General features: G+C 36.8%; 3 protein-coding genes across 13 annotated transcripts in view; all 3 read right to left on the bottom strand.

The window, feature by feature from the left end:
* LOC132111672 (eukaryotic translation initiation factor 2 subunit 1-like) overlaps positions 1–2,051 on the bottom strand; it is a 34,459-nt gene extending 32,408 nt beyond the window's left edge. Inside the window, exon 1 of the mRNA XM_059519201.1 lies at positions 2,041–2,051. The gene's annotated coding sequence lies outside the window, so the exon portion shown is untranslated. The remainder of the gene's footprint in view (positions 1–2,040) is intronic.
* The window catches only part of LOC132111670 (protein PALS1-like), a 47,342-nt gene extending 27,962 nt beyond the window's left edge, over positions 1–19,380 (bottom strand). For both annotated transcript variants that reach the window (XM_059519199.1, XM_059519198.1), the window contains exon 1: positions 19,224–19,380. The gene's annotated coding sequence lies outside the window, so the exon portion shown is untranslated. The remainder of the gene's footprint in view (positions 1–19,223) is intronic.
* Positions 19,381–20,232: 852 nt separating this feature from the next.
* Positions 20,233–27,717, bottom strand: part of LOC132111669 (gephyrin) — an 86,149-nt gene continuing 78,664 nt past the window's right edge. For 6 of the 10 annotated variants that reach the window (XM_059519187.1, XM_059519190.1, XM_059519188.1 and 3 more), the window contains 5 exons: positions 27,144–27,208; positions 26,589–26,690; positions 24,779–24,882; positions 21,842–21,938; positions 20,233–21,599 (listed from right to left, as the gene is read on the bottom strand). In XM_059519187.1, coding sequence (XP_059375170.1) covers positions 21,466–21,599; positions 21,842–21,938; positions 24,779–24,882; positions 26,589–26,690; positions 27,144–27,208 — 502 coding nt within the window. In that variant the 3' untranslated portion in view covers positions 20,233–21,465. The remainder of the gene's footprint in view (positions 21,600–21,841; positions 21,939–24,778; positions 24,883–26,588; positions 26,691–27,143; positions 27,209–27,717) is intronic. The other 4 variants (XM_059519191.1, XM_059519196.1, XM_059519195.1 and 1 more) reach the window with 1 other exon arrangement.

Raw genomic sequence — 27,717 nt, 5'->3', positions numbered from 1 at the left:
CACGGTGCTCCATCGTGCTGGAAAATGCATTGTTCTTCACCAAACTGTTGTTGGATTGTTGGAAGAAGATGCTGTTGGAGGGTGTTTTGGTACCATTCTTTATTCATGGCTGTGTTTTTGGGCAGAATTGAGCCCACTCCCTTGGATGAGAAGCAACCCCACACATGAATGGTGTCAGGATGCTTTACTGTTGGCATGACACAGGACTGATGGTAGCGCTCACCTTTTCTTCTCCGGACAAGCCTTTTTCCAGATGCCCCAAACAATCGGAAAGGGGCTTCATCGGAGAATATGACTTTGCCCCAGTCCTCAGCAGTCCATTCACTATACTTTCTGCAGAAGATCAATCTGTCCATGATGTTTTTTTTGGAGAGAAGTGGTTTCTTTGCTGCCCTTCTTGACACCAGGCCATCTTCCAAAAGTCTTCGCCTCACTGTGCGTGCAGATGCGCTCACACCTGCCTGCTGCCATTCCTGAGCAAGCTCTGCACTGGTGGCACTCCGATCCCGCAGCTGAATCCTCTTTCCTTGAAGTGAAGTGAAGTGACATTCAGCCAAGTATGGTGACCCATACTCAGAATTTGTGCTCTGCATTTAACCCATCCGAAGTGCACACACACAGAGCAGTGAACACACACACACACACACACTGTGAGCACACACCCGGATCAGTGGGCAGCCATTTATGGTGCGGCGCCTGGGGAGCAGTTGGGGGTTCGATGCCTTGCTCAAGGGCACCTAAGTCGTGGTATTGAAGGTGGAGAGAGAACTGTACATGCACTCCCCCCACATACAATTCCTGCCAGCCCGAGACTCGAACTCACAGCCTTTCGATTGGGAGTCCGACTCTCTAACCATTAGGCCACGACTTCCCGAAGTTCTTGATGATCCTATAAATTGTTGATTTAGGTGCAATCTTAGTAGCCACAATATCCTTGCCTGTGAAGCCATTTTTATGCAACTCAATGATGGCTGCACGCGTTTCTTTGCAGGTCACCATGGTTAACAATGGAAGAACAATGATTTCAAGCATCACCCTCCTTTTAACATGTCAAGTCTGCCATTCTAACCCAATCAGCCTGACATATGGATCTCCAGCCTTGTGCTCGTCAACATTCTCACCTGAGTTAACAAGACGATTACTGAAATGATCTCAGCAGGTCCTTTAATGACAGCAATGAAATGCAGTGGAAAGGTTTTTTTTGGGATTAAGTTAATTTTCATGGCAAAGAAGGACTATGCAATTCATCTGATCACGCTTCATAACATTCTGGAGTATATGCAAATTGCTATTATAAAAACTTAAGCAGCAACTTTTCCAATTTCCAATATTTATGTAATTCTCAAAACTTTTGGCCACCACTGTATATATATATTTATTTATTTATTTATTTGGGGTTGCATGACTACTGATTTCTACTAGTCAAATTTTTATTTAAAAAAATACTTGAGTTACTTGACTACTTGTGGTTCATGCTACTGTAAATGAAAAGACGTTAAATATTTTTTTTTATCAATAAACGCTTATTAATGCATTGCGTAATGCAAGAATTACATATATAAATTGTCAAAACTTTATAATTATGACATTACATATTTAAAATTTTCATGTAACAGCCAGTATTTGTATCTGTATTTGTGTCTGTTACAATCAGAACATTTTTATCTGCATTCGGATACAACGTTGATAAGACCGTTATGGCTATCTTTTTTTTATATATAGTTATCACTGAACAAGGAAGTCGTATTAAACTAAAATAATTATTAATTTCTAAAATACCATTTATCATGCAAGCAGAGAGATGTCATGACAAACGTTTATTGATCATTTGAACACGACTGAATCAATTCAATGAGCACATTTTCATTACGCAAAACTCTTTAAGCGAGTCTTAATGTTTAGTAAACTTCATTAAACAAATGTGTGTGTGCCGCGCAAACCAGCAAAAGGTAAAGTTGCAAATATGTAGGACAAGTAGAAAATGTATCCATATCTAAGCTGATTATTAGCCTGCTAGAACTGGTTTGGTTTTTGAGAGACTGAGAAGTGCAAAGTGGCTGTTTGGTGAGCGTGCTGTACTTAATCCATTCACCCGATCATATCGTAGCCTAAGGTTTAAATCATTGCCTTTTAAATATTTACAAATAAGGCCATCCTTAAAAATATTTTGGTTTGCAGTAACAGTAATTTTTTTTAAAAAAAGAGTCGGTAGGTCGGTCTATATATATTTTTTTTTTTCAAGTTTCAATGTAAAAAAAAAAAGTAAATTTTTGTGATGGTGACGACGTCGGTATGAATTTAAACAAATTAGCATATCGTGACGTCACTGACTGGGTCTTCAACCCGTGCCTTCGGTCGCATCATTGCAAACCTCATTTTGATGCAGGCTATATAGACCACAAAAAATTTAAATCTGTCAAAAACATGTTTATTGCATGAATTTCAGGTGAGAAAAAAAATGAGGTACTGTTTTACTTGCTTCCACCGCTACGTATCAATGCAACCTACAAATGAGAGAACGTTTACTTTGCTTTCTTGGGTTGTCACTTTTGTGGAAAAAATCCTGTTTGATTTGAGTGACGAGTGTTCATTGAATCGATTGTAAAATCGATTTTGCATGTCTAAAGTTTTATACGGCAAATAACACCAAATATAGGTAAATCCACGGACAACCGGCAGGAGGAATGTAAAGATTCAATATATTGGTAAATACCAATATTTCTGATGATTAATTGGCGTGAAGTTACGTGCAAAATGACAAACAGGAGTGCAACATTTTCGAAAAACAATAAGCAGAGTGGACTGCCATAATGCAAAACATTTACTGCAGGCTTCAACATGGCTGTGTTTACGATTAAATAAATATTTTTTCGAATACTCGTCGAATTTAAAATAAAAATCCACATTCAAATGCGCATATGAATTTTAGGTGTGCATTTAGGAAGCTGCCTTATGAGCCCCGGTACGTGTTCCATTCCATCTGGCCGCGCGCACAGCTGTGTCTACACAACTTTCAAAGGCGGATGAGCTCGACACGCAGTATCTGCTTTCTCATCTATCACCTCGTGTACGCGCACGAGATGCGATGACAATATATGTGTCATTGCATTATAAGGTTAATGTTAGCCTATCCAGTTGAAGCCACTTAAAAAAAAAAAAAATCAATGTGGAGAAGATCTTGTTTAGGCTACATCAAAACTGAAACCAAGCCGTTCACACAGAACGCATATTTCGCACATCTCATGTTTTTAAATGAAAAAAATGTATCCTGTGTGACTGGTTTTCCGCCCTTTTTATTTATTTAACAATGCATGCATACATGATGCTGTTTTGTTTATAGTTCTTTAAGCAACTTAATAATAATTGGTTCATAAACATTATTTTAAATATTATGTTTTTTTCACAGTCATGTATTCTAATGCTTTGAATAAACATGCAGTAATATTTTGCTCGAGAGACAACAGCAATGCTGTGTTTTATTTGCGCTCTTTTCATTCAATAAAGTTTACATTCATTCACATCACACTCGTGACTTTAAAGGTCTGTGTAAAATATTGCGCTGATCCCCTGACTCAATTGTTATCTAGCAAACTCCGGCCTGTGCTAGCTTTAGCCGAGTATTCAGGCAGAATTATTCTGAATTTATTTGTCAATTTTTAAGATAAATTCTGTGCCATTCCGAATAAGGAATTAGGCTTCAGGCACACCCCTAATTATTACATTACATATTTTAATTTTACATGCAACATAGATAAGGTCATAGAAAGTTAGCATAGAATAGCATAGAAAACAGCTACACACAATTCTGTAATCCTAAAATTCATGTCGTACTTGCAAACTCTTGTAAGCATTATGGTTAATGCATGCTCGACTAGTCAATTGTTTCCGACAGTGCCGACTAGTGGTTGAAGTAGTCAATCACTCGACTAGTCTATGCAAGCCCTAATATATATACACACACAAGTGATGATAGGATTCCTAAAGAAAACAAAACAATTGTAAAATAATAAGATAAATACACTTAGTGACCTTTCCACTTGGATTTCACAGGTTTTTAATTTTGTATTATGTTCTGCGTGAAATCACAGAAACCGCGACGCAAGCACCGCCCCAACTGCACAAAATGCCCCCAAAATGAGAGAAAGCTGCAGCCGGGACAGAGTATGTTCTTGTATGTATTTTTTTTTCTCTCTATATTTTTGATATTCCATGTTTGAGAATCAATACAGTATCATCTCACCTGTATCTTTATTTTCTTACACACCTAATCCCTATTCTACATTTATTATTTTAAATTATTTTCACTCGTTCTTTTGGCATCTTGGTGATGACTTATTCAGTCAACCAATAATTTCAATAATCTCAATTGGTTTACAAAAAGTCATTCATAATACCACAGCTCTTATGGCTTGTTATCTTAAACAAACAGCAAAGAGCTCCACTTAACACACTGAAGAACATGCATTATTCACTCTTGCAGACTCAGCCCATGCACAGGATGAACCGGTTTCACTGGCAGACATGAAACTGCTCGTTCTGAGGAGTGGCAATTATGGAAAACAGTACCTGAATGCTGTGACAGGGTGGGAACCAGTGATGCGCGGGTTGATCCAAAATGAGCGGGTGCCTGCGGTCACCCGCGGTTACGAGTCATCCAAAAATATTTTTTATGATATTCGGGTCACGGTCGGTCGGGTCGTTTGAAATAAAGATGCCAATTAAACCTTTGTAATTGATATAGTACTAGACAGAATTTTGAAATACATAGGCCTACACTTTATTGGCTGAATAACTGGCGCGAAGATGACGCACGAACTCAGTCTGCACTTAGAGATGAAGGCGGCACGAGAAAAGATGAAGACTCTGTTTTTGGTAAAACATGATTTTGACGACTTCATTAAGTATTGTTTTATAGAAAACTCTTTTTAACCCTCTGGAGTCGATTAACGCGTACACGCGTTATGAGTCATTTTCTCCTGATAACCCCGAAAAGAACTTAAATTACACTTTCAGTTTTGATCGTACAGATAAGAGCAATACATCAATCGAATCTGTAAAGGGTCTACTTTTTTTCTGCTGTCTGCTTTTAAACGAAACAAGTGCTGCCAAAAACAGATATTCTGTGATAAAGTAATCCATATGAAAACAACACGATGTCCGTTTTTCACGTCTCCCTTCATTATATCTAATGTGACCACACCCCCGCGCTGAATGCGCTATTCAGATTTGAACTGAAGTGCGCGGCTTGAATACGCCCACACAGAAGAAAAAGCAGCCAGACTGTTCTTCAAGTTCTTTTATTTTACTGTTTGCTTCGCGATGAGAGGAATAAGACATAATTCACCCCGAAAACATGTGATGTGGTTGAGGATTTCAGATTTGGATTTCCTAAGAAAAAAAGGATGAAGTGCTTTATTCAGCAGAGATCATAAACATGAGTAAGTCTCTTTTTATTTATGTATTAGGGATGTGCAACAGTGATCGAGTACTCGAGTACTCGACCGCGACAGCGATGATCGATCACGTAAACGATGATCGAAATTATTATTATTTTTTTTTTGATTGGTTATGGCAGCACGTTGGGCGGCGCCCTGATCTCTGATTGGTTAGCTTCCCACTTGATGCCTCAAAAGACGTAAGAAGACAGATAATCATGGCCTCAAAGTCACGTAGTGATGGCTGTCACACAAATCTACAACAAATACAATGCGCTATCATCTAAAATGTGTACATAAAATATCTGGCGATAACAGAGAGGCAACTCAGACGAGCATTGAATCACTTGCCGTAAGACCTAAATGCAACGCAGGCAGAACCGAGAAGCAACAAAGCTATTCTCCGAAATGGTGGTGAAAGATTTGCTGCCCATTAGTTTCAAGGACAGAGAATGTTTACTTGTCCAGTGGTACCTGGCTGTTCCTGCAACATCTGTTCCAGCGGAGCGAATTTATTCCACTAAATGTGAACAGGCTGCGCACTCGGCTCTCATCTGAGCACGTAGACCTCCTTATCTTTTTGAATAGACATTTGAATGTTTCACCGGTCGTAGTAAATATAATATCAATTTTTTAAAAATAACTATTATTTTTGTTTTGAGTTTTAGCCATAGTTAAAATATCGAGGCTATTTGGTCTCTGTTTATACCTTATAATAGTTGTTTGGTTAAACTTGGTGAACTTTTTTCTTTATCTTTTAAAAACTACATTTCACCACTGGATCAAAATATGCTGCTAAAGTTATACTGGAAGACAATGTTTTGTTAAAAAAGATTCAGTTGAATAAAGGCGCAAAAAAAGAAAATGAAATCGTCTTTATAAAATAAAAATGCACTGGATATATTTGTAGCCTAATTACATTAAACATATTCGTAGAGATGACGAAAATCAAAATTATTTGTTTGTCATAGTTTTTATCTTAAATATATTTTAAATCTTATTCAATTATTTAGCAATAATCAGTGATTTCCATGCTGTTAAATAATATTTTGGTCGATGAGAAAGTGCAAATTGAATACAAAATATTAATTAAATATTAGAATACATAAAAAATAACGATAGTGACACTAATGTGAATTTATTGTACTTTCGTGTTTGTAAAGCGCAATCCGAGTTACACTTTCGGTCAAGTTCACATCTGCGTCGGCGAATTCTTTTCAGATAAAAGTTGCAAGAGCTAGTCTACGTCTGATTAATTAACATGAACAATTATGCTGAAATCGCTGCATATCAGCGATTCGTTTCATGCTCATATAAGCAATGCCCGACAATGATATATTGCTCTTTTATTATTATTGTTATTATTTTATTATTGATGTTATAATAATGCAGCCAAGCTTTTTTTCCGTCATATTTGTGGGCATAAAATGCAATTCATATGGCTTCGAAAACGCGCAGCTGGTTTATGGAAAATAAAACTTAACTTAAAAATAAAACTTAATTACAACTATTACACTTATAACGTAGAAGAAAATATAGCACAAATCTGCCATACATTTATAATGAGAACTTTATAGGAATCTATAGTAAAATCTGTCCATGCCCATCTTTCAGCGCGCTGTCATGAAAACGCATCAGAGGGAGCTGGCGCGTGCTCTCTCTCTCTCTCTCTCTCTCTATCTATCTCTCTCTCTATCTATCTCTCTCTCTGTGGTTCCCACCGGACGCCGAAGTGACGCGGAAGCGGCGCGGAACGGATGCCGCTTCCTTTCGGCGCCCATGTTAACCTATGGTGTCGTTCACACGTCAATTTCGGCGTCTGGTCATTTTTTGCGCGAGCCGCGAGCAATCCGCGTCAATTCCGGCAGGAAGTCACACCAAGAAACACGAGACAATCCGGTCAATTGTCAAAATATAAGCAATTTTCAAATTAAAATACCGCGAGTGACAAATGCGATCATATTTGTGTATCTAAACAGACTACAAAGATAAAAAAAGAAGAAAACACAACACACACACGCACGCACATGGTTAACTTCAACTTCTTGGTTACAGAAACATGGTGTATTCATTTTATGAGGTTATTTACTTACCCATGATGTGCTCTGAATAAACAACAACTGAGCAGAAGCGCTTGTCGACCGCGGCGGAGAATACGCGTCTGGTGTGAACAGGCAGGCGCCGGACTGCGCGTGATTTTCCGTTCCGCGTTGCTTCGGCATCCGGTGTGAACCACGCATAACTTAGCATCCTATTGTGCTGATACAAGTTGTAATGTTACGTCTGATATGTATCTCAGTTATCTGATTTATCATAGGATGTGTCATAGAATTAGCTTCCGTTTATTGGTATAGTACTCTTCACCTCAGGCAGATATGTCTTGTTCCTTTATTAATAACATTGCTTCATCATAATCTAACCTGTCCTAATCATGTGTTCATGTTTTCATAGACAGATTTTCATGTCAGATTTTTATTTTTTTCATTTTCATAACAATCTTCAGATTTTTTTTCATTATATACATTATGGCCATGCCCCGCCTCCCCGCATAAGCCCCACCCCCAATTAATCGATTAATCGTTTTTGAAACCTATCGATGATCGAAATGAGAAATTTCCCAAAATGCCCATCCCTATTATGTATACTTGTACTAGTTTTCACATAACGTGTAAAGATTTTAGTAGTTAGACTTTTTCCAAAATATAATTCCTGACTAAATGTATAATCAAGTGAAATATTATGAAGTTTCAGTAACAATATACAATACTATACCATTCAAAAGCTTGATGTAAATAATATAAATGTAACAAATAAATGTAACTGTAACAAATGTAATAATGCTGTTCTTTCAATTTATCCCCCCTTATAAACTTGAAAAAAATATTCTCAGCTCTTTTCAACATTAATAATAATAATAATGATAATGATGATAATAATATAAAATAAATGTTTTTTTGTAGAAAATCAGATTGTTAAGATAAAGATTTTCGTTTTGTATAAATTGTATCTTAATTTTGATCAATGTTTTATCAATCAATTGCCCGTATTTTATAAATTAGAAGCAAATATATAGCAGACAATGTAATGAGGCGCCGGCACGATCACTTGCATGTGAACTGGAGGGCGCCGAAACTCAGCTTGTGCCTCACAGATTTGAGAAATATAGGCCACATATTACAGAAAGCTTGAAATGTCTACTTTTAAACCAGAATATTAAAACCAAAATAAATAGGCTACTCTCTGATTATGTAATCCATATGAAATGTACATTTCTCTCTGGCATTCATGGCGAGTCCGCATCGTCAACTTCATCTTTGCAGTGACACAGAAAAGACCATTTAATTACTAAACAATTATAAATGTCTCCTTGCATATTTTCGAACCAGCAGGCCATTCTGGCTTGAGCAAGACCCCAGGGAATGAGCGAGCAGAGCGTAATATGAAGAAATCGCTCTCCGCTCACGAGCTCTGATCGGAACAAACCCGAGCCTCACTGTCTGCTAAACAGAAACATCAAAATAGACATAGCCAGACTAGACTATTTTAGAACAAATTATGAGCTTATTGACTTTTTTTTTATAATTCTTGACAAAATTAGAATATATTAAGGATTTTTTTTGTTTTCTTTTTTTTTGCCTAGTTCCTACGTCCATGGCCCAATGACGTTATGATGCGCATTTACTACATTTAAAAAATGCGGGTCAGGAAGCGGGTCGGGTACAAATTTTTCTTTTCCTTTTTTTGCGGTCCGAGTTGTGGTCGGGTTAGTTGAAAATGTCGGTCGGGTGCGGGTTATTAATACATTGACCCGCGCATCACTGGTGGGAACGGATTTCTTTTTGCATCAAAACCCTTCAGTAGGTTTTGTAAGTATATGACAATATATCAAAGCTCTGGGGTCTTCCATAACTTGAAAAAGACACTATGCATTGACACCTCTGAGATATGAATGTCTCTCATCAGAGAACTGGAAAATACACACAAAAAAAGAAATATCAGGAAAGACATCACACAGGATAGAGGGAAGCTGGACAGGCCGACACTTCCATGACTGTCACTGTAGAGGAGAAACAGACCTGGATCATTATCTTCCCCAAAGCGCCAGCTCAACATTCCAACACCCAGTGTTTGCGTACCAAGAAAATTCAAGATTCCAGGCTCCTAAGAATCGGACACGTACCACTTAGTACCAGGAGGGAGAGCAATGCAGAAGAGAGTTGGAAAAGAAAGGGAAAGGTACAAACAGAACCAAAAAATGTGGAAAGAGCATGGTATGTTATAGTAAGAGTATGGTAAGGACAACACCAGGATGCAGAAATGAATCATTTTTGGCCTTTGCAGTGCAGAACAGAAAATAAAACCAACCCATGACCTTCAAAGCTATAAGTAAACCATTTGCTTGGTTTCACTTCACTTACAAAGTCCATAGAAGACATTCAGAAAGTCATGTGCATGCAAATGTTTGGAAAATAAATTACCCAAGAGACCGGCAGGTGAAAAAACAACACTGCATGGCTCCACTTATTAAGCCTAAAGAGTGTACACCAGGTCAACTATACACATTCACAGAATATTTGTTTGTACAGATAACTTTGTCAAAAACAACAAAATGGAATCCAGTTCTGAAATAGTTTTTTTTTTCTGATATTCACTGATGTTTAGCAAAATACTTACAAAATGTCTGTAATGTTTGTAAGAGCTATAGTTTGGTAGCACTTTATTTTACAGTCCTGTTCCCCATGTACATACTATGTACTTATTATAGTAATTACAATAACTATGTAATAACTAGCCTAGGTACTTACCCTGAACCTACCCCTAAACCTAACCCTACCCCATGTAGTAACCTTGTATTACCAGAAAAAAATATTTTTATTTTTTTTGCAGAAGAAAGTCATACAGGTTTGGAATGACATGAGGGTGTTTGGTTTATTTTTGGATGGACTATTCCTTTAAGGCTAGATTTATGAATTTTTTTCTCTTTCTTTAACCAGGTTGTCAAAATGATAAAGTGAGCACTTGGGCTGGTTAGGGATGTCTTTTTGAGTTGCAATGACCCAAAATAAACGATAAATAAAAAAATTTAGTTTTTTTTTTGCACATTTTACAGTGGCCTTTTATTGTGGCCAGCCTAAGGCACACCTGTGCAATAATCATGCTGTCTAATCAGCATCTTGATATGCCACACCTGTGAGGTGGATGGATTATCTCAGCAAAGAAGTGCTCACTAACACTGATTTATACAGGTTTGTTAACAATATTTGAGAGAAATAGGCCTTTTTTGTACATAGAAAAAGTCTTCGCTATCTGAGTTCAGCTCATGAAAAATGTGGCCAAAAACAAGTGACCAGAAAAAAAAAACTTTATTTGAGGGCAGCCCTAAGGCCATCCTTAAAAATATTCTTGTTTGCCGTAACCCGACCGACCCTGTCAATTTAGCACCGACTCAATTTTTTTTTTTTTGCTTTTAGTCCGACCGACTTGCCGATTGTAAATTTGCGTTAAGACCGACCAATTATTTTTTTACTCTTCAAACAACTAATACAAACGCAATAAAATACTATTAATTATATTTAAGTAAGTATTGTACATATATAAATTGCCTTGGCCTACATACAAATGAAGGCTATCTTCTTTAATTAAAAAAAAACCCTTGACGTCATCTGTGTTTACACGGATGTCACACTGTGGCCTGTGCGTTCGCTTCGTCTCAGACTCTCACTCACTGTCAGAGTCAACGGTTCGCGCTTGGTAATGATGCCTGCGGCTGCAGTAAACTAAATGTTCGCGGTCACTGTTCAAAGTCATACGGGTTCGGGCACCAAAATACATCTAAAAAAAATTCATTAAAACAGCTCGACACCGCTTAAACTTGGCACAAAGTTCTGGAAAAACTGTGCCCAGATCTTTTCCCATCCCTTCTCCTCTCTAGTCTAAAACCGTGACCGTGTCGACTGTCACTTTATGTTCGAAAATCTATTGCACGAATCAAGCACGAATCAACCAACACAAGTTTCGAAAACGAAAATAAGAAAATGATTTTAACGACCTTCTCTCTGAGCGCGTCCATGTTTTTTTTTTTTTTTTTTTTTTGAACAGGCGTCACACAGCAACTGCAGCTTCGGACAAACACGCATAACAGCAAATAATACTTCTGCACAATGTTTCTCTTTTTACAACAGAAATGTGAATTCAGCCGGTATTCAGTCTCATACAGTTTCGGGCTTGGTATATCAATATTACTGCACGTTTATTCAAAGCATTAGAATACATGACTGTGAAAAAAACATAATATTTAAAATAATGTTTATGAACCAATTATTATTAATTAAGTTGCTTAAAGAACTATAAACAAAACAGCATCATGTATGCATGCATTGTTAAATAAATAAAAAGGGCGGAAAAACCAGTCACACAGGATACATTTTTTCATTTAAAAACATGAGATGCAGTGGGATGAGGAACAAAAACCCAACATAAAGTCTAGAGATATTTTTAGAAAATTAAATTAATACATTAATTTTACATGTCTTTCTAAACATGCGGCTCTCTTGTGCGAGACGCGAGTACCAACGGTGTCCCTCTAGAAAATGCGTAAAATATGCGTTGTGTGTGAACGGCTTGGTTTCAGTTTTGATGTAAACAAGATGTTCTCCACATTGATTTTTTTTTTTTTTTTTTTAAGTGGCTTCAACTGGATAGGCTAACATAACCTTATAATGCAATGGCACATATATTGTCATTGCATCTCGTGCGCGTACACGAGGTGATAGATGAGAAAGCAGATCCTGCGTGTCGAGCTCGTCCGCCTTTGAAAGTTGTGTAGACACAGCTGTGCGCGCGGCGAGATGGAATGGAACACGTACCGGGGCTAATAAGGCAGCTTCCTTAATGCACACCTAAAATTCGAATGCGCATTCGAATGTGGATTTTTATTTTAAATTCGACGAATATTCGAAAAAATATTTTTTTTGATAGCCTAAGAAAATCGCCTATGCGATTTTTTGTTGTTGTTGATGTTGAAATTTGATCGTAAACACAGCCATGTTGACGCCTGCAGTAAATGTTTTGCATTATGGCAGTCCACTTGGCTTATTGTTTTTCGAAAATGTTGCACTCCTGTTTGTCATTTTGCATGTAACTTCACGCCAATAAATCATCAGAAATATTGGTATTTACCAATATATTGAATCTTTACATTCCTCCTGCCTGTTGTCCGTGGATTTACCTATATTTGGTGTTATTTGCCGTATAAAACTTTAGACATGCAAAATCGATTTTACAATCGATTCAATGAACACTCGTCACTCAAATCAAACAGGATTTTTTCCACAAAAGTGACAACCCAAGAAAGCAAAGTAAACGTTCTCTCATTTGTAGGTTGCATTGATACGTAGTGGTGGATGCAAGTAAAACAGTACCTCATTTTTTTCTCACCTGAAATTCATGCAATAAACATGTTTTTGACAGATTTAAATTTGTTTGTGGTGTATATAGCCTGCATCAAAATGAGGTTTGCAATGATGCGACCGAAGGCACGGGTTGAAGACCCAGTCAGTGACGTCACGATATGCTAATTTGTTTAAATTCATACTGACGTCATCACCATCACAAAAATTTACTTTTTTTTTTACATTGAAACTTGAAAAAAAAAATATAGACCGACCTACCGACCCTCTTTTTAAAAAAAATTACTGTTACTGCAAACCAAAATATTTTTAAGGATGGCCTAATGCATATTGACAAGAGGCTGACAATTAGCTGAATATACAGCCTTTTTAATTAGTGACACTTAGCCTGCATTTTAAAATCTTTACTTGAATGTGGCAATTAAAAGTTTTATTTAAAAACCTTTATTTGAATATGGCAACATAATACTGCACTCTACAATATTTCTATGAATTCAGCCAATCATTTTGTGGCTAGTTAGTAAGTATGCTGACATCATCCATAGCAATGAGGTCAACCCCACCTTTACTCTTAGCTTAAGACTTCTCTCTGTTCCTTAGTAAAAGTTTGTCTCAGCATCTTTGTGAAAAGGTTTTAAGAGAAAACTCTTAGCTAAAAACTTTTACTGCTATTTAGGAGAACTCTTAGTGGTAAGATAAAAATGTTTTGTGAATACCGCGCCAGACCTCTAAGATCTTCTGACATGGCTCTCTTAGTTGTTCCACGTTCATGCTTAAAAACTAAGGGTGATAGGGCATTTTCAATTACGACCCTCTTATTGGAACCAACTGCCACTGGCCTTGCACCTTCTATTAAAACTTTTAAAATGAAGTTGAAAACATCTTTATTCCCAGCCATTTTAATTGGATTGTATCTATGTTCCATTGTTTTACTGTATAATATGTTTGGTTTATGTGTATCTTTGACTTTGTTCAGCTTGCTGTGATAAATGTGCTATATAAATAAACTTTACTTACATCATTAAAACTTACAGTTAGGATATTATTACACAATAAATATTGCACACTGCTCAATCATTTTCTTTCTCCTTGCGGTCATCACAGTGTTGTTAATTATTGCACACATTCACCACAGCCACGAGTTGTGATTGAACGTACCTGTCAGCGTTGAGATTACAAAACCTTTCTTTCCCTTTCAATAGCCTATCTGCCCTTTCAGGTTACATTTCTTCTTTTGGACATGTTTAAAATTGCCAGTAAATTGCAACACAAGCATCAGTTACGATGCAGCTATCACCATATTATCCTTATCCTAGAGCTGAAACAACGAATCGATTTAATCGATTAAAATCGATTATTAAAATAGTTGTCAACTAATTTAGTCATCGATTCGTTGCTAAATAATTTATTTGCCGTAAGCGGCTTATTTCGTGCATATTTCAGATCTGCGGTGACCAAAGTGTGGCAGTAATGAGCCACCGGAGGATTTACTCAGCCAGTACAACAGGAGAAGTAGCGAATAGCCAATAGCTGGCCTCGTTTTATGTCACGTGCTTCCCGAACGGCGTCTCTGCAGCATTCAGCAGGATGTGGGAGTACTTTATTTTGAGCCTTCAAAAAAGAAGATTAACCTGTAAACTCTGCACTACTGAACTGTTTAAGGGACCGTTCACATATCGCGTCTTTTGCGCGCTCATGTTCGTTATTTCCAATGTAGGCGCGCAGTATGCGCGCTCATAATGGAAGCGACGCGGTCGCGACGCACCCGTTTTTCCAGGCGCGTGCACACCGCATCGAGTTAAAAACATTTCAACTTTTCAGAATGCAGCAAGCGCACCGCGGGTCATGTGACAAGAACTAACCAATCAGCTTCATCCTTTCCCGTAACAACGTTAAAAGCTCAGCCAAGATGAAGGAACAGCTGATCATAGCTGTATATGGATTCCCATTTTGAAATAAATTTAGTAGCAGAGCTACTGCAAGCGATTTTTAGAGCTGCAAATCCATTTATCCTTTGCTGAAATTTCCGCGTCTTCAAGGAGAGAGCACGTCATGGTTGCTTAGCAAAGGCAGACGCCTCAGGGGCGCTTCTGCACGAGCGCTTTGGAAAGGAGGAGAAAGCGGTGCGCACAGTCTATGGGTGCGCCTAGCGTTTTAGGCGCGATATGTGAACCTAAGCCTTTTATTTGTGCAGATTCTCCAGTACAATGTTGTTTGCAAATGTTTAGTTGTAAAAGCTGATAACATTGCTTTTTAACAGTTAACATTTAAAGCTTTACAAACATGTTCTGTGATCAGTTTGTCATTTACCAGTTCATAATTCAGTCGTGCAGCCTAATTATGACTGAAAGAGAGAGGTAAATGTTTAAAGATATTTGAAATGCACTTTTTTTTCTAAGTATTCACTGCTCTTTTTCACACAGCAGGTTTTTTGTGTGTCCGTTTTTTTCTGGACAACCTTCTGATGGATTTTACTTTAAATATTGAGTTCCATTCAGGTTTCATGCCATTGGCACTTTATTCGAAGGATTGTTTACAATTTCAAAGCATAAGCTATAAAGCTGTTTCCCTGTAAATAATAAAATACAACGCACTGCAATCTTATTCTGTTTTATCCTTATTCTTCGTGAAAATATGTTCTGAAAGATTCCTTAATAAGCTTTGTTCGGGATGTTAAACTACTTTAGGAGCTCTAAGGACTGCCATGGTGAAAACATTATTTGAAATCTCCTTGTGAAATTTGATAGAGTATGGGTCAGTGTTTTGATTGCAGAAGAGTTTGACAAGGGATCACTAAAACATAATAAAACTCCAGGTATATTTGTGATGAGGATATGACAATGCAAAATTATAAAAATCTCTTAAAAATCTATGCTGAATGATAAAGACCCTTTATTAATACTTTACTTTGGGGGGAAAATGGAAAAAACTAAAATATAAGTACATAAACCGATTAATCGATTAATCATAAAAATAATCGACAGATTAATCGATTATCAAAATAATCGTTAGTTGCAGCCCTACTTATCCTATCATCATATAATTCTAGAGCAGCTTTAAAACATACTTGTTTTACTCCCGAGCCATAACATCAATGTAAATACATGAGCAATTTGTTCCACTTCAAAAAAAAAAACTGTAGCGAATACACTTTATTTGATTTTGAAAATGAGGTTTTATTTATTATTTTATATTATTGTTCAACTCATCCTGTGTGCCGGATTGGACATCTCTGTGGGCCATGTTTGACAACCCTGGTCTATGACAAGTACAGAGATATTTGCATCCCAAATCGCATACTATCCATCCTAAATAGTATTCGAAATTAGAATTAGTGTGTCCCAAATAATAGTATGTTTAAATGAGTATTCCAAAGGGTACCCAAATGGTTTACTGCTTCTGTTAAGAAATTCGAAGTGCAGATCCATGTATACTCTAATCAATGGCTAATATTGCCCACAACAAAATCCAGGTCTAGACAGAACAGTAGCCCCCAGGCATTTTGGATGGGCTCTGTAGGAGAATTTGGGGCTTGTTCATTCCTAACCATGGTGGCCCATCAGGACAGAAGAGCCGGCGCACATTGAGAATTCCTCAGTGGATACAGATGGGTCACAGTGGTTCTGTGCATTGCTGACAGAGGTCCCAGTCCCTTCCTGTACCACCGTCCATGTGATGAAAATCTCCTGTCTACACCTTCATACCTCTCTTCCCACAATGCATCACACACATCCGAGAATGAAGCTCAAGCACTTGAGACTATCAGCCTACTTGCTAGTGCCACACATAACTATACAATACTTGCCGATAACATTTAATGTGTTTGTCACTAGTGTGGAAATGAACTAGTGTTTGACATATTTCTGTCATAATTAATGAAGACATTTCAATAATTAATGCAAAGCAACAAAACAATATCTAAAGTAGAGGTGACTAAATATATACACTACCACTCAAGTTTTTTTTTTTTTAATACTTGTATTTAGCATTAAATTTATCAACTGACAGTAAAATTAAGTATGATGTTAAAAAATATGATTTCAAATAAATTATGTATTTTTTTACTTTCTATTAATAAGAAAGCATATAATGGTTTTCACAAAAATATTAAGCAGAACAGCTATTTTCAACATGTATAATTATAATGTTTTAATATGCACAAAAACAGCATATTAGAATATTTTAATAATCTAGAAGGATCACGTGACACTGAAGACTGGAGTAAAAGCAGGGTGTGATAAATCAGATTTTTTTTTTTTTTTTTTATCTATTGAAAGCCTTAATATACATTAAATAATTTAATTATTTAGATTTAAATTATTATTATTTATATTTAAACCCAATGATGATGAACAGAGTCCCACTGTATGCTATATCCTGCAATATATCCATCAGGCCATAAGATTTCTTCAGTCTGACAGGCCAGACTCACTGAAGGAACGTGGTGGTGAGGTAATATGATTCGAGAGCATGCTGGCATTAACACCTCTCGCTCTACTCTGAAAACAGATACGGCCTCCTTGAAAAAAGCCTATCTGATTCAGAGCCAAAAACCTCTATCATCTGTTATAGCCTAATTTATTTGTGCGGTAACTCTACACCTGCAGCCAACAAACAAAACTGCCATAACCAAAAAACCACAGTCCTGATTTATTTTCTGGAACAAATGATCTTTGACTTCAATGTACGCATAAAGAGCAGTGAAGGTTATCTCTGTGACGGTGCTGATACTGGATACCTTTGGCCACATCTGAAGCTGAATTATATCACAGCATGCAGTGAAGACTTATCTTTAAACAACACGGAGCAGCCAGCTGACTCGCAGCTTGTGATCTGAGAAAATGATTAGATTGGTAGTTGTTTTCCTAATAATGGAACGAAGACATGGATCACAGCCAGGCCCAGCTGGAAGTAGAATTTTTGGTGACTAAGTGACATATAAAAAGGAACATCTACATGACAAAGAAAAACAAGCCAAAGTGTTGCGATTAAAACATTTACAGTTGAAGTGTATGGGTCAACTGTCACACTCTCACAGACGTTCACATTATGTATGTATGCCAACATTTTATTTGTTTGCTTTTTTAATAATACTGTATGGTTCCCACGTTCTGACCAAAGATTTTCTATGACTATTCCAAGCATTATCATTGAAGGCATTATATGACTATTTCCTATATGATTATTTCCGTTGTCAAAATTATTTATTGTGGCAATTCACTGCATAAGACTGTCAATATATTAGCTAGCATTTAATTCAGATTGAAATAAAATTACTCCATAATTAATTAGTCAATTAACAATTTTGGAGATTATGAAATATCTAAAATTATTAAGTTGATATGAATAAGTCAATGTGTTTGAACCTTTGCATTTAGCAACATAAGAATAGATCAACATTGAAAAACTCGAGCTTGCTTTCTTCTCTTTTACTAGCACATCAAACTGTCAGAGTCCTTTGAAAATGCAAAAAAAAAGAGGTTGATAAAATAAACCAGAACACTTAACAGTCAATTTTATAAGCACATAAACACTTTAAGCATGCCTAGTAAACACAGGCCAGAGTGTCTAGAATCCGAGCCATTTTCATGAACGACACACACTCCTCAATTCATTAATAATGCAAAAATGATCAACTTTTAAACGGTAGATATCTGACTGACTGGTGAAATACATTCCCCTCTACTTCCCCAAGGCAAATCAGCCATAAAATAAAACGATACCGCCCTTTCCATGTCAGCTTTGATCCATAGTATCCCAGTAATCACTCCGGAGAGAATATGAAGAGTCAGTGATATCAGATTTCTGAACGTCCCTGAAGGGAACAATGCAACATGTGTGTTCTTCTAATGGCTGTAATAAAGGAGGATGAACAATGGCAGTCCATGTATCGATCAAATAAACTTCCACGCAGCTTCAACAGGCTGTTTGAGGAGATGGATGAATCCTTAGTTTTGCCATTTTCATACCTGTATCCTCCCATTCACAGTAACTTAATACAAAGCAGCAGGGTAACTGATTCAAGACCTAGTGAGCTGCCACTTTTTGGCCAATAAACGCTCCTATGGCGCCTAAAAATGCTGCTTATGTAGGCAGCTCATTAGGTTTTGAGCGACAGCCGTGGTATGAGCTTGGTATGCCCTTAAAACTCCAAAAATAGGGAAACACATAACTTACAAATCTTACAAACAGTCTCTTTGATGTTTATAGAACTTTTTTTTTCAAAGAAATGAGTTTGTTTTAATGTTTTGTTAAATATATTCCCATAGCTAACACAGCTAACATTAGCTGGACACTTTCTTTCCCGGGCAACCTGTTGCAAACAACACTTACACCGTGTTTTAACGGCCAAAGAACTTTAAAGATTCGCTTAACTTACCTTTTCAGTTAGATATGCCGTCCCTTTAGAATAATCAGTGAATGAATACTCCCAAACAAGCGGTTTTTCACAGAATAGCACATTAGACTGTTGTCATGTAGTATGACGAGTCGCTGCGGCTCCAGAGTCTCGGGACTGTGTGCGTGTCAGAGACGACTGGCTGACCGAGAGCGGCTCAAGAGCGCCTCCGGCAACCGCATGAGACGACGCATCAGATTGGACAGATCTACCACGCTTGGACTCTATCGTCCAATCAGATGTGATTTTCCTTGAGAATGTCGAGCGGCGACAAATCGGTCTGTTTCGGCTTGAGATTTTTGAGGCTTCTTTTTAGACGTTAGACTCTTTCAATATCGTGGAACTAAAAAATAAATAAGAAAAATCAACCAGTCCTTTCAGCAAACTATATAGTAGGGAATAATGCAGATTATATATATATATATATATATATATATATATATATATATATATATATATATATATATATATATATATATATATATATATATATATATATATATATATATATATATATATATATATATATATATATATATATATATATATATATATATATATATAAGGGTGTCAGCTTAAAGAGAGTGGTATCTCTTATCAATAATGAAAAACGTATTAATAAATATAAATTCAGTAGCAGGACAAAAAAAAACAAAAGAAAAAAAAAAAAATGTCTGCACTATAAAATTACAGCTCAAAATAAAGAAACCATTTGTAAAAGAAAGAAACCATTTGTAAAAGAATTTCAAATATCTTCAAGCATTGTGCCTGTAGAAGACCTAAGAGGCTGATTGCTGTTTGGAATTTTTTTTTTTTTTTTTTTTGGAGCTGTAAATTCAGTGTGCAGACTTCTTTTCTTCTTTTTTTTGATAATTACTTAATATTCATAAAGTATTTTTAAATGATTTAATAAAAATGTGAATACTGTATATTATTAAATAATAAATATTGACCACATATGCATTAAAATAAACAGAAATTATGAACTCGAGTCAATCATCTTTCAGTGTTTATTTAAAAAATGAAACTGAACCACATCTTTACATAATGATCAAGAATTTTAATCCTCGCATTAGATCAATATTACAGAAAATGATATTATAGTACATAGTTATTCAATATCTTTTCAATTCCATAGTATGTTCCTCAGGAGTGCTGGTCACTTGTCTGTACAATATCACTCTTGCATTTTTTTGACTGTACATTTTATGTAATTCGTTTAAAAAGGCTGTCAGCACTTAAATAAGCTGTGTCTCATCATTGAAGTTAAACAAATAGAAGTTTCCAGGGAGCTCAGCCTCTAGGAATGGGCCGGGCGAGTTTAAATGTAAGAGTGGTGGGTAAAATAGAGAGTAATAAGGGCAGAGCTATGAGGGCCAGTTTACTACGAAGCATGTTCCAGACTGAAATAGCCTGTAGCACAGGACATGCCTCTGGGTGTGCTGAAATAGCACAGATTTTACACAGACCACCACCGGTCATTGTTTCCACACAAAGTCTGTGCTACCCGGCGGCACATGCTGCTTTTCGGCCGTCATGACCACGAGAACTTCCCCCACAGCCCTGGCTTTTGGCACTGCGCACATAAACACGACTCACAAGATAAACGACAAGCAAAGCGGTTTTGTAAACCCTTTATGAAGCATAATGAAGTCTTTATGGAGCATATAATACTAAAGGGAAAGATCGCTGGGTCACCTTGGTGCACTTTGAGGAGAGATGAAAAGATCCAGCTCCTGCTGTCATCTTGAAGAACTTTTCATTCCTCAGCGACACATTTTCTACCGATGAGAAAATAAGCTTTCTGATGTATGAGTGACAGGCGCCAACAGCTGTCTATTAAAATGCTACGTCTATCTATAAGTTCTAGCATTGAACACACAAAGCAATTGCAACGAAAGAGAACAGAGTTGCTTAATATGATAATATTCATCATTATATTAATAATCATAATAATTATAACAATATATTACAGAATAAATCTCTTATATTTCATATATATATATATATTCTCACTTTAAAAGGTATAATATTTTCTGTCTTTGAAAGTCGTATTTTCATAAATTTCACATTTTCGTCTTTGTTCAAAATGTTGATTATACTGGATCAACTTCTCCCAAATCAATAAAAACTAGCTGTGCCGTTGCATATTACAGAATAGTAATGATATGTGGACATGCACCACTTTCTTGCTCTGTACTTGGTCTGTCCCCATAAGATGACATCATAGCCGTCCTATGACCATGACGTCCACGACTTCACCCTTGTGCAACTCCACGTATTGCTCTGTTTTCGGAGGCAACATCAGAAGGCCGTTGGCACTGCGCATGCTCATTAGCCGACTACTCATTTGGTTTCCTGTGAAGCGGAGAAGGAAAAAGGGTGTTAATTTCTTTTTGCATTCAAATAAATTATTGTTAACCTATATCTATCTATCTATCTATCTATCTATCTATCTATCTATCTATCTATCTATCTATCTATCTATCTATCTATCTATCTATCTATCTATCTATCTATCTATCTATCTATCTATCTATCTATCCATCCATCTATCTATGTATGTATGTATATACATATATGTAACTAATTATGTATACCTGTGCTCTGTGCCCAGGGAAGTGGTTCCTGGTGGTGCCATGTCAGTATACAGCGATGATATTCTGGACGTGGATCCAACTTTACATCACAGGACAGCTGCCAAGAAAAGGACACATACTGATGTTATCACAGCAGCACAGAAACACCAGTGGACAAAGTACACTGTTCAAGTACTGGAATAAAAGTACAGATACATTAATAAAACATTCCTCCAGTAGAAATATACTCCTTTTTTTTTACTTGAGTACAAGTACAAAAGTATTTGTTTTTAAACGTACTTAAGTATTACAAGTAAAAAGTACTGATCGATAAATGTGTATTTTGCTATTTTATCCACTCCATCCTACATCCTTTATGCAGACACTTAATATGTACTGTTCTGTAAGTGAGAATAAGTTTTGGTAAGTTTCATTACCAAAACTTGTCATACAGCATCAAACATTAAATATGCCAATGAATCAATTAGCAATACTGAATTCAAATGTGCAAACAAGCAAAAATAAAATACACCCTATAGTATATTTAAAAATAGGAAAAAACTAAATGTGTCTAAATGACTACTGACAAATAGCGAAAAACGCTATTTTGAGAGAAAAATAACGCTATGTAAACATACTAGTTTAAAGGGTTAGTTTACCCAATAATCAAAATGATGTAATTAATAACTTACCCTCATGTCGTTCCAAACCCGTTAGACCTCCGTTTATGTTTGGAACACAGTTTAAGATATTTTAGATTTAGTCCGAGAGCTCTCTGTCCCTCCATTGAAACTGTGTGTACGGTCTACTGTCCATGTCCAGAAAGGTAAGAAAAACATCATCAAAGTAGTCCATGTGACATCAGAGGGTCAGTTAGAATTTTTTGAATCATCGAAAATACATTATGGTCCAAAAATAGCAAAAACTATGACTTTATTCAGCATTGTCTTCTTTTCCGGTCTGTCGTGAGATAGTTCAAAACAAAGCAGTTTGTGATATCCGGTTCGCAAATGAATCATTCGATGTAACCGGATCTTTTTGAACCAGTTCACCAAATCGAACTGAATCGTTTTAAATGGTCCACGTCTCCAATACGCATTAATCCACAAATTACTTAAGCTGTTAACTTTTTTAATGTGGCTGACACTCCCTCTGAGTTAAAACAAACCAATATCCCGGAGTAATGCATGCACTCAAACAGTACACTGACTGAACTGCTGTGAAGAGAGAATTGAAGATGAACACCGAGCTGAGCCAGATAACGAACAAAAGACTGACTCATTCTCGAGTCAAGAACCAGTTGCATCGGTTTTCAGATCACCAGTAGTTCTTTCGGACAGTTTGATTCAATAAACCGGTCGAAGAAAACGGTTCACTGGTTCTTTTGCGCTCGACGTAAAGGCATCATTGGCGATGATTGCCCTTGATTCAAGCCTTCGGTTTACCCGCGCTCATAACACTAGCACAGAATCAGTTCAGAATCAATCACCAAAAGAATCAGTTCGGTTTAGACGATCTGTGTGTCATTCTGCTTCACACTGAATCACACATGCGCAGTTATCATCCTCGGTTCTCGAATCGGACACTCTGACAGAAACGGTTGTTGACTCGAGAATGAGTCAGTCTTTTGTTCGTTATCTGGCTCGGCTCGGTGTTCATCTTCAATTCTCTCTTCACAGCAGTTCAGTCAGTGTACTGTTTGAGTGCATGCATTACTCCGGGATATTGGTTTGTTTTAACTCAGAGGGAGTGTCAGCCACATTAAAAAAGTTAAGTCATTTGTGGATTAATGCGTATTGGAGACGCGAACCGTTTAAAACGATTCAGTTTGATTTGGTGAACTGGTTCAAAAAGATCCGGTTACATCAAATGATTCGTTCGCGAACAGGATATCACAAACTGCTTTGTTTTGAACTCTCTCACAACAGACCCGGAAGAGAAGACAGTGCTGAATAAAGTCGTAGTTTATGCTATTTTTGGACCAATATGTATTTTTGATGCTTAAAAAAAATTCTAACTGACCCTCTGATGTCACATGGACTACTTTGATGATGTTTTTCTTACCTTTCTGGACATGGACAGTATACCGTACACACAGTTTTTAATGGAGGGACTGAGAGCTCTCGGACTAAATCTAAAATATCTTAAACTGTGTTCCGAAGATAAACGGAGGTCTTACAGGTTTGGAACGACATGAGGGTGAGTTATTAATGACATAATTTTGATTATTGGGTGAACTAACCCTTTAAATATCATTTGAAAATGCTATGGCAGCAGGGAAGATTTCACTGTTACTGCATTATGTTAAGTTGCATCTGTTTAGTTTTTACTTAAAACATACACTGTTCAGATGGCGATACATGACATACTGAATTCACATTTTATACAGCAGGTTTAAAAAGCTCACCTTTTTACAGCAGATGCAGTTCACAAACAACTGATGATAATTGTGGCAAAAACATGATTTAATCAAATATGATTTTATTTAACCATAATGAATCCTAAATTTGGCATTCGTATCTTAAATTCAAGCTATCAGTTGCGCACACACTGAAGCTCAAAGGATCTCCTGGTTTTTAGCTTATTTTAACCAAGAAGGTCCCATTGAGATCCGCTATCTCTTCTTCCAGAGAGTCCTGACTCACTCTGACTGGATCACTGAATCGAATTGACTCAAGAACAGCTGGGATCAGAATCGGATCAGTCCAATCCGCGAATGAATTGTCCAGTGCGATATGTGAACCAATTCAACAGGTTCACTGAAATTAATCAGCTCGTTCATTAATCTCAGAGCGTATGATGATTTCTACAGTTCATATTAACAAGGAACAATAGGTCTTTATAAAATGTGATTCTTTGGAAAGGTTTCCCAAAATAAAATATTAGATAAACTAAGGATACTTAAATTGACTTAAGTACAGTATTGAAGTATCCACCAATGCAAGAACATGAACTCACCCTGGCTTTGATGATGGTGGGCCGTGGGTCCAGGATCCCTTGCATCTTTCTTAATGCAGGGATGACAAAGAGGTTACAGGTTACAACAGCTGACACTGGGTTACCTGAGAGAGAAAGAAGAGATGACTGTTGAGCTGAAGATTTTGGCTTGTGATTTCAAGTCTGGGGTGGAGGTCTGGGGCAGAATCTCTCTGAACTGTGGATCCTCTGTAGTGGATGGGAATTAGGTTTGTTTCCGGATAAAGCACCACTGATGTCTTTAAAACAACAGTTCACCTCCAAAATGCAAATTCTGTCACCATTTATTCACTTGTGTTGTTGCAAACTTTTCTGAACTTGTATTTCAGAGAACACAAAAGGAGATATTTTGCAGAATGTTTCTGCATACAGTTCAAGTATACAGTGATCAGTGGCCATCAGGCTCCAAGAACAACTAAACACCATACAAGTTAAGCAAAAAGTCTTCAATAGATCTCAGACCTCATTCTTGTACACCACTGTTCAAAAGTTTAGTCTCTGTAAGAACAGTAAAAAACGTAATATTATATAAAATAAATGACTGGGATTTAAAATAACTGTTTTATCTTCATTCATTTTAAATGGAAATATCTGTTTAATGGAACAGATAGCAGCCATTACTCCAGTCTTCAGTGTCACATGATCCTTCAGAAATCATTCTAATATGCTGCTTTGCTGCTCAAGTAACATTTCTTATTATAATTTTGAAAATAGTTGTGCTGCAAAGTACTTTTTGTGGGAATCATTATACATTTCTTTTAAAACTTCTTTGATGAATAGAAAGTTAAAAATAGCCACATATATTAAAAATAGATATTTTGTAACCTTAAAATATCTTTACGGCCACTTTTGATCAATTTAATGCGTCCTTGTTGAATTAAGCTATTCATTTCTTTCTTTTTGTATACCTTCTGTAAACATATATCATTAAATTAAAAATAGCAGCATTAACGTTTTGCTCATCTTCTTCTTTTATGTTCTATGGAAAAAGGAAAGTCAAACAAGGTTCGTAACAACATGATGGTGATTAAATGACGACAAAATTCTAAGTATTTTTGATGTCAGCGTTCAGTTTGTCTGGCTGGTGTGAAAGCTGCACTGACACTGATGAAGCAAACATACATTTGTGTAAATGTACATTTCGAAGCCCAATAATACTAGGTATGGAACTGAACTCATACCAAAGCAATCAAATAAAGTGTAAAGTCAACCGATTACTTCTCTGATAAGACAAATGTGTACCAACTACTGAAACCAGTTAAGGAAGAAGAGTGTATCAACTGCAGAGGTGCCCTCCGCCACATCAACATGAAAGGAAGAAGGGCATTGAAAGCAAATGGAGGACAGAACTACATCAGACAAACAGCAGTTTCAAAACACTTAGCCACATCACAGTACACAAAACAGAAGGGCTTTGGGAAGGTTGCAACAGAACTAATAGCTACAAAGAGTGCCACAGACGCAAAAACAAAAAGGCAAAAAACACAAGGCTTCTCTCAGAAAACAGAACAGAAAGTGTCACATTGGAAAATCAGAACAAAAATATTATTCCTATGTTTCAATATCATTGTGTTTTGGCGGTTGTTACTGTAGATTAGAAAAGGCCTTTTCAGGTTTTCATCTTGCAATGTCTGTAATAATTATTACATACTGGTCCCAAATGAGCCCAAGTGCACTAAAAAGAGATTTCGTGTTTTGGTAATTAGGGTTTTGTGTCAAAATTTCAAGTCCATTTCCGTTTTCTGAGCTTGGGCTGAAGACAGGGCTTATTTCCTGAATTAAGAGCACCTACTTCCTTGTGGGGGAGGAGGCACAGGCAGTCTGCTGGCCTCGCTGTCACTCAGGGGCACAGCCTCCAGAAGAGTCGCCCCTGTGTCTCTGTAGGTGAAATTACCTTTGAAGGGGAATATAGAAATCGCCACTGTCACCACTGCCTCGACCACCTGGTTTCTGAAGGCACAAGGTGGGAGTACAGATGGTTCTGGGTGGGGGCAAGCTTGGGAAAGCTGATCGGACCAGTGGGTAAGCAGGGAGATGCAGGTTTGCAGAAAGGTACACAGGTGGGCAACCGTGGGCTGATTGAATTTTACGGAGAAGGGACCATTTAGTTTGGAGATGGTAATATATAGGTATGTGAGTTTATGTCAATAGTTAGAATAAGAGAAGTTGTTCTATACATACTACGTACGTGGGAGAAAGAGGAAACTCAGTCACCTGGGTTTGTGTGTGTATGTGTTTTCATTTGTGTAAATTCTAAACAGTTCCAACTCAGAGACACTCTTCTCGTCAAAACTTCTCCGTTTGTTTACATGCACACTTAGTATGTGAAATACACAGCGCATTATACCTGGAAGGGCGAAGATCAGCTTTCTGGCACCGTCAGTGTCTAAGGTGGCAAATGTAGTGGGCAAACTGAAATAGAAATTGAATAAAGCATTAATTTTCTAGATCCCAGGCAATGTTATCTCTAAGCTGCGCTCATGTGCAGCCGCACACTTCTTACAGTGCGACTGCACAAAAAAATAATATGGACACATGCAAAAAACAAGTTGGGAAAGCCATTTGATTGAATTCTAGTAAATTCGAAATAATTGCAATACTCTATACTTTTTAAATAAATATAAGCATTAGATGACTAAATTACTAAAACAAAAACTGATATAAAAATAAAATAAAGCTGAATACAAATACACATAAAAAATGAATTAAACTGACAAAAGCACATACTATATTAAGGATAGTATAATAACACACTGTAATAGGAAATAAGTAATACTAAAATAACACTGATTTATATACACAATAATATTTAGCTCTTTTTCTGTCTACATTTCTTTGTCTTTGTTGAATCAGATGCCTATGATCATAAACCATCTGATGTATATTTCACGCAAAAAAAGGCAAAAGCTGAAGAAAAATGA

The sequence above is a fragment of the Carassius carassius genome, chromosome 31 (genome assembly GCF_963082965.1).
Source record: "Carassius carassius chromosome 31, fCarCar2.1, whole genome shotgun sequence".
Classification (NCBI taxonomy): domain Eukaryota; kingdom Metazoa; phylum Chordata; class Actinopteri; order Cypriniformes; family Cyprinidae; genus Carassius; species Carassius carassius.
This window is presented reverse-complemented; position numbering and strand designations above follow the sequence as displayed.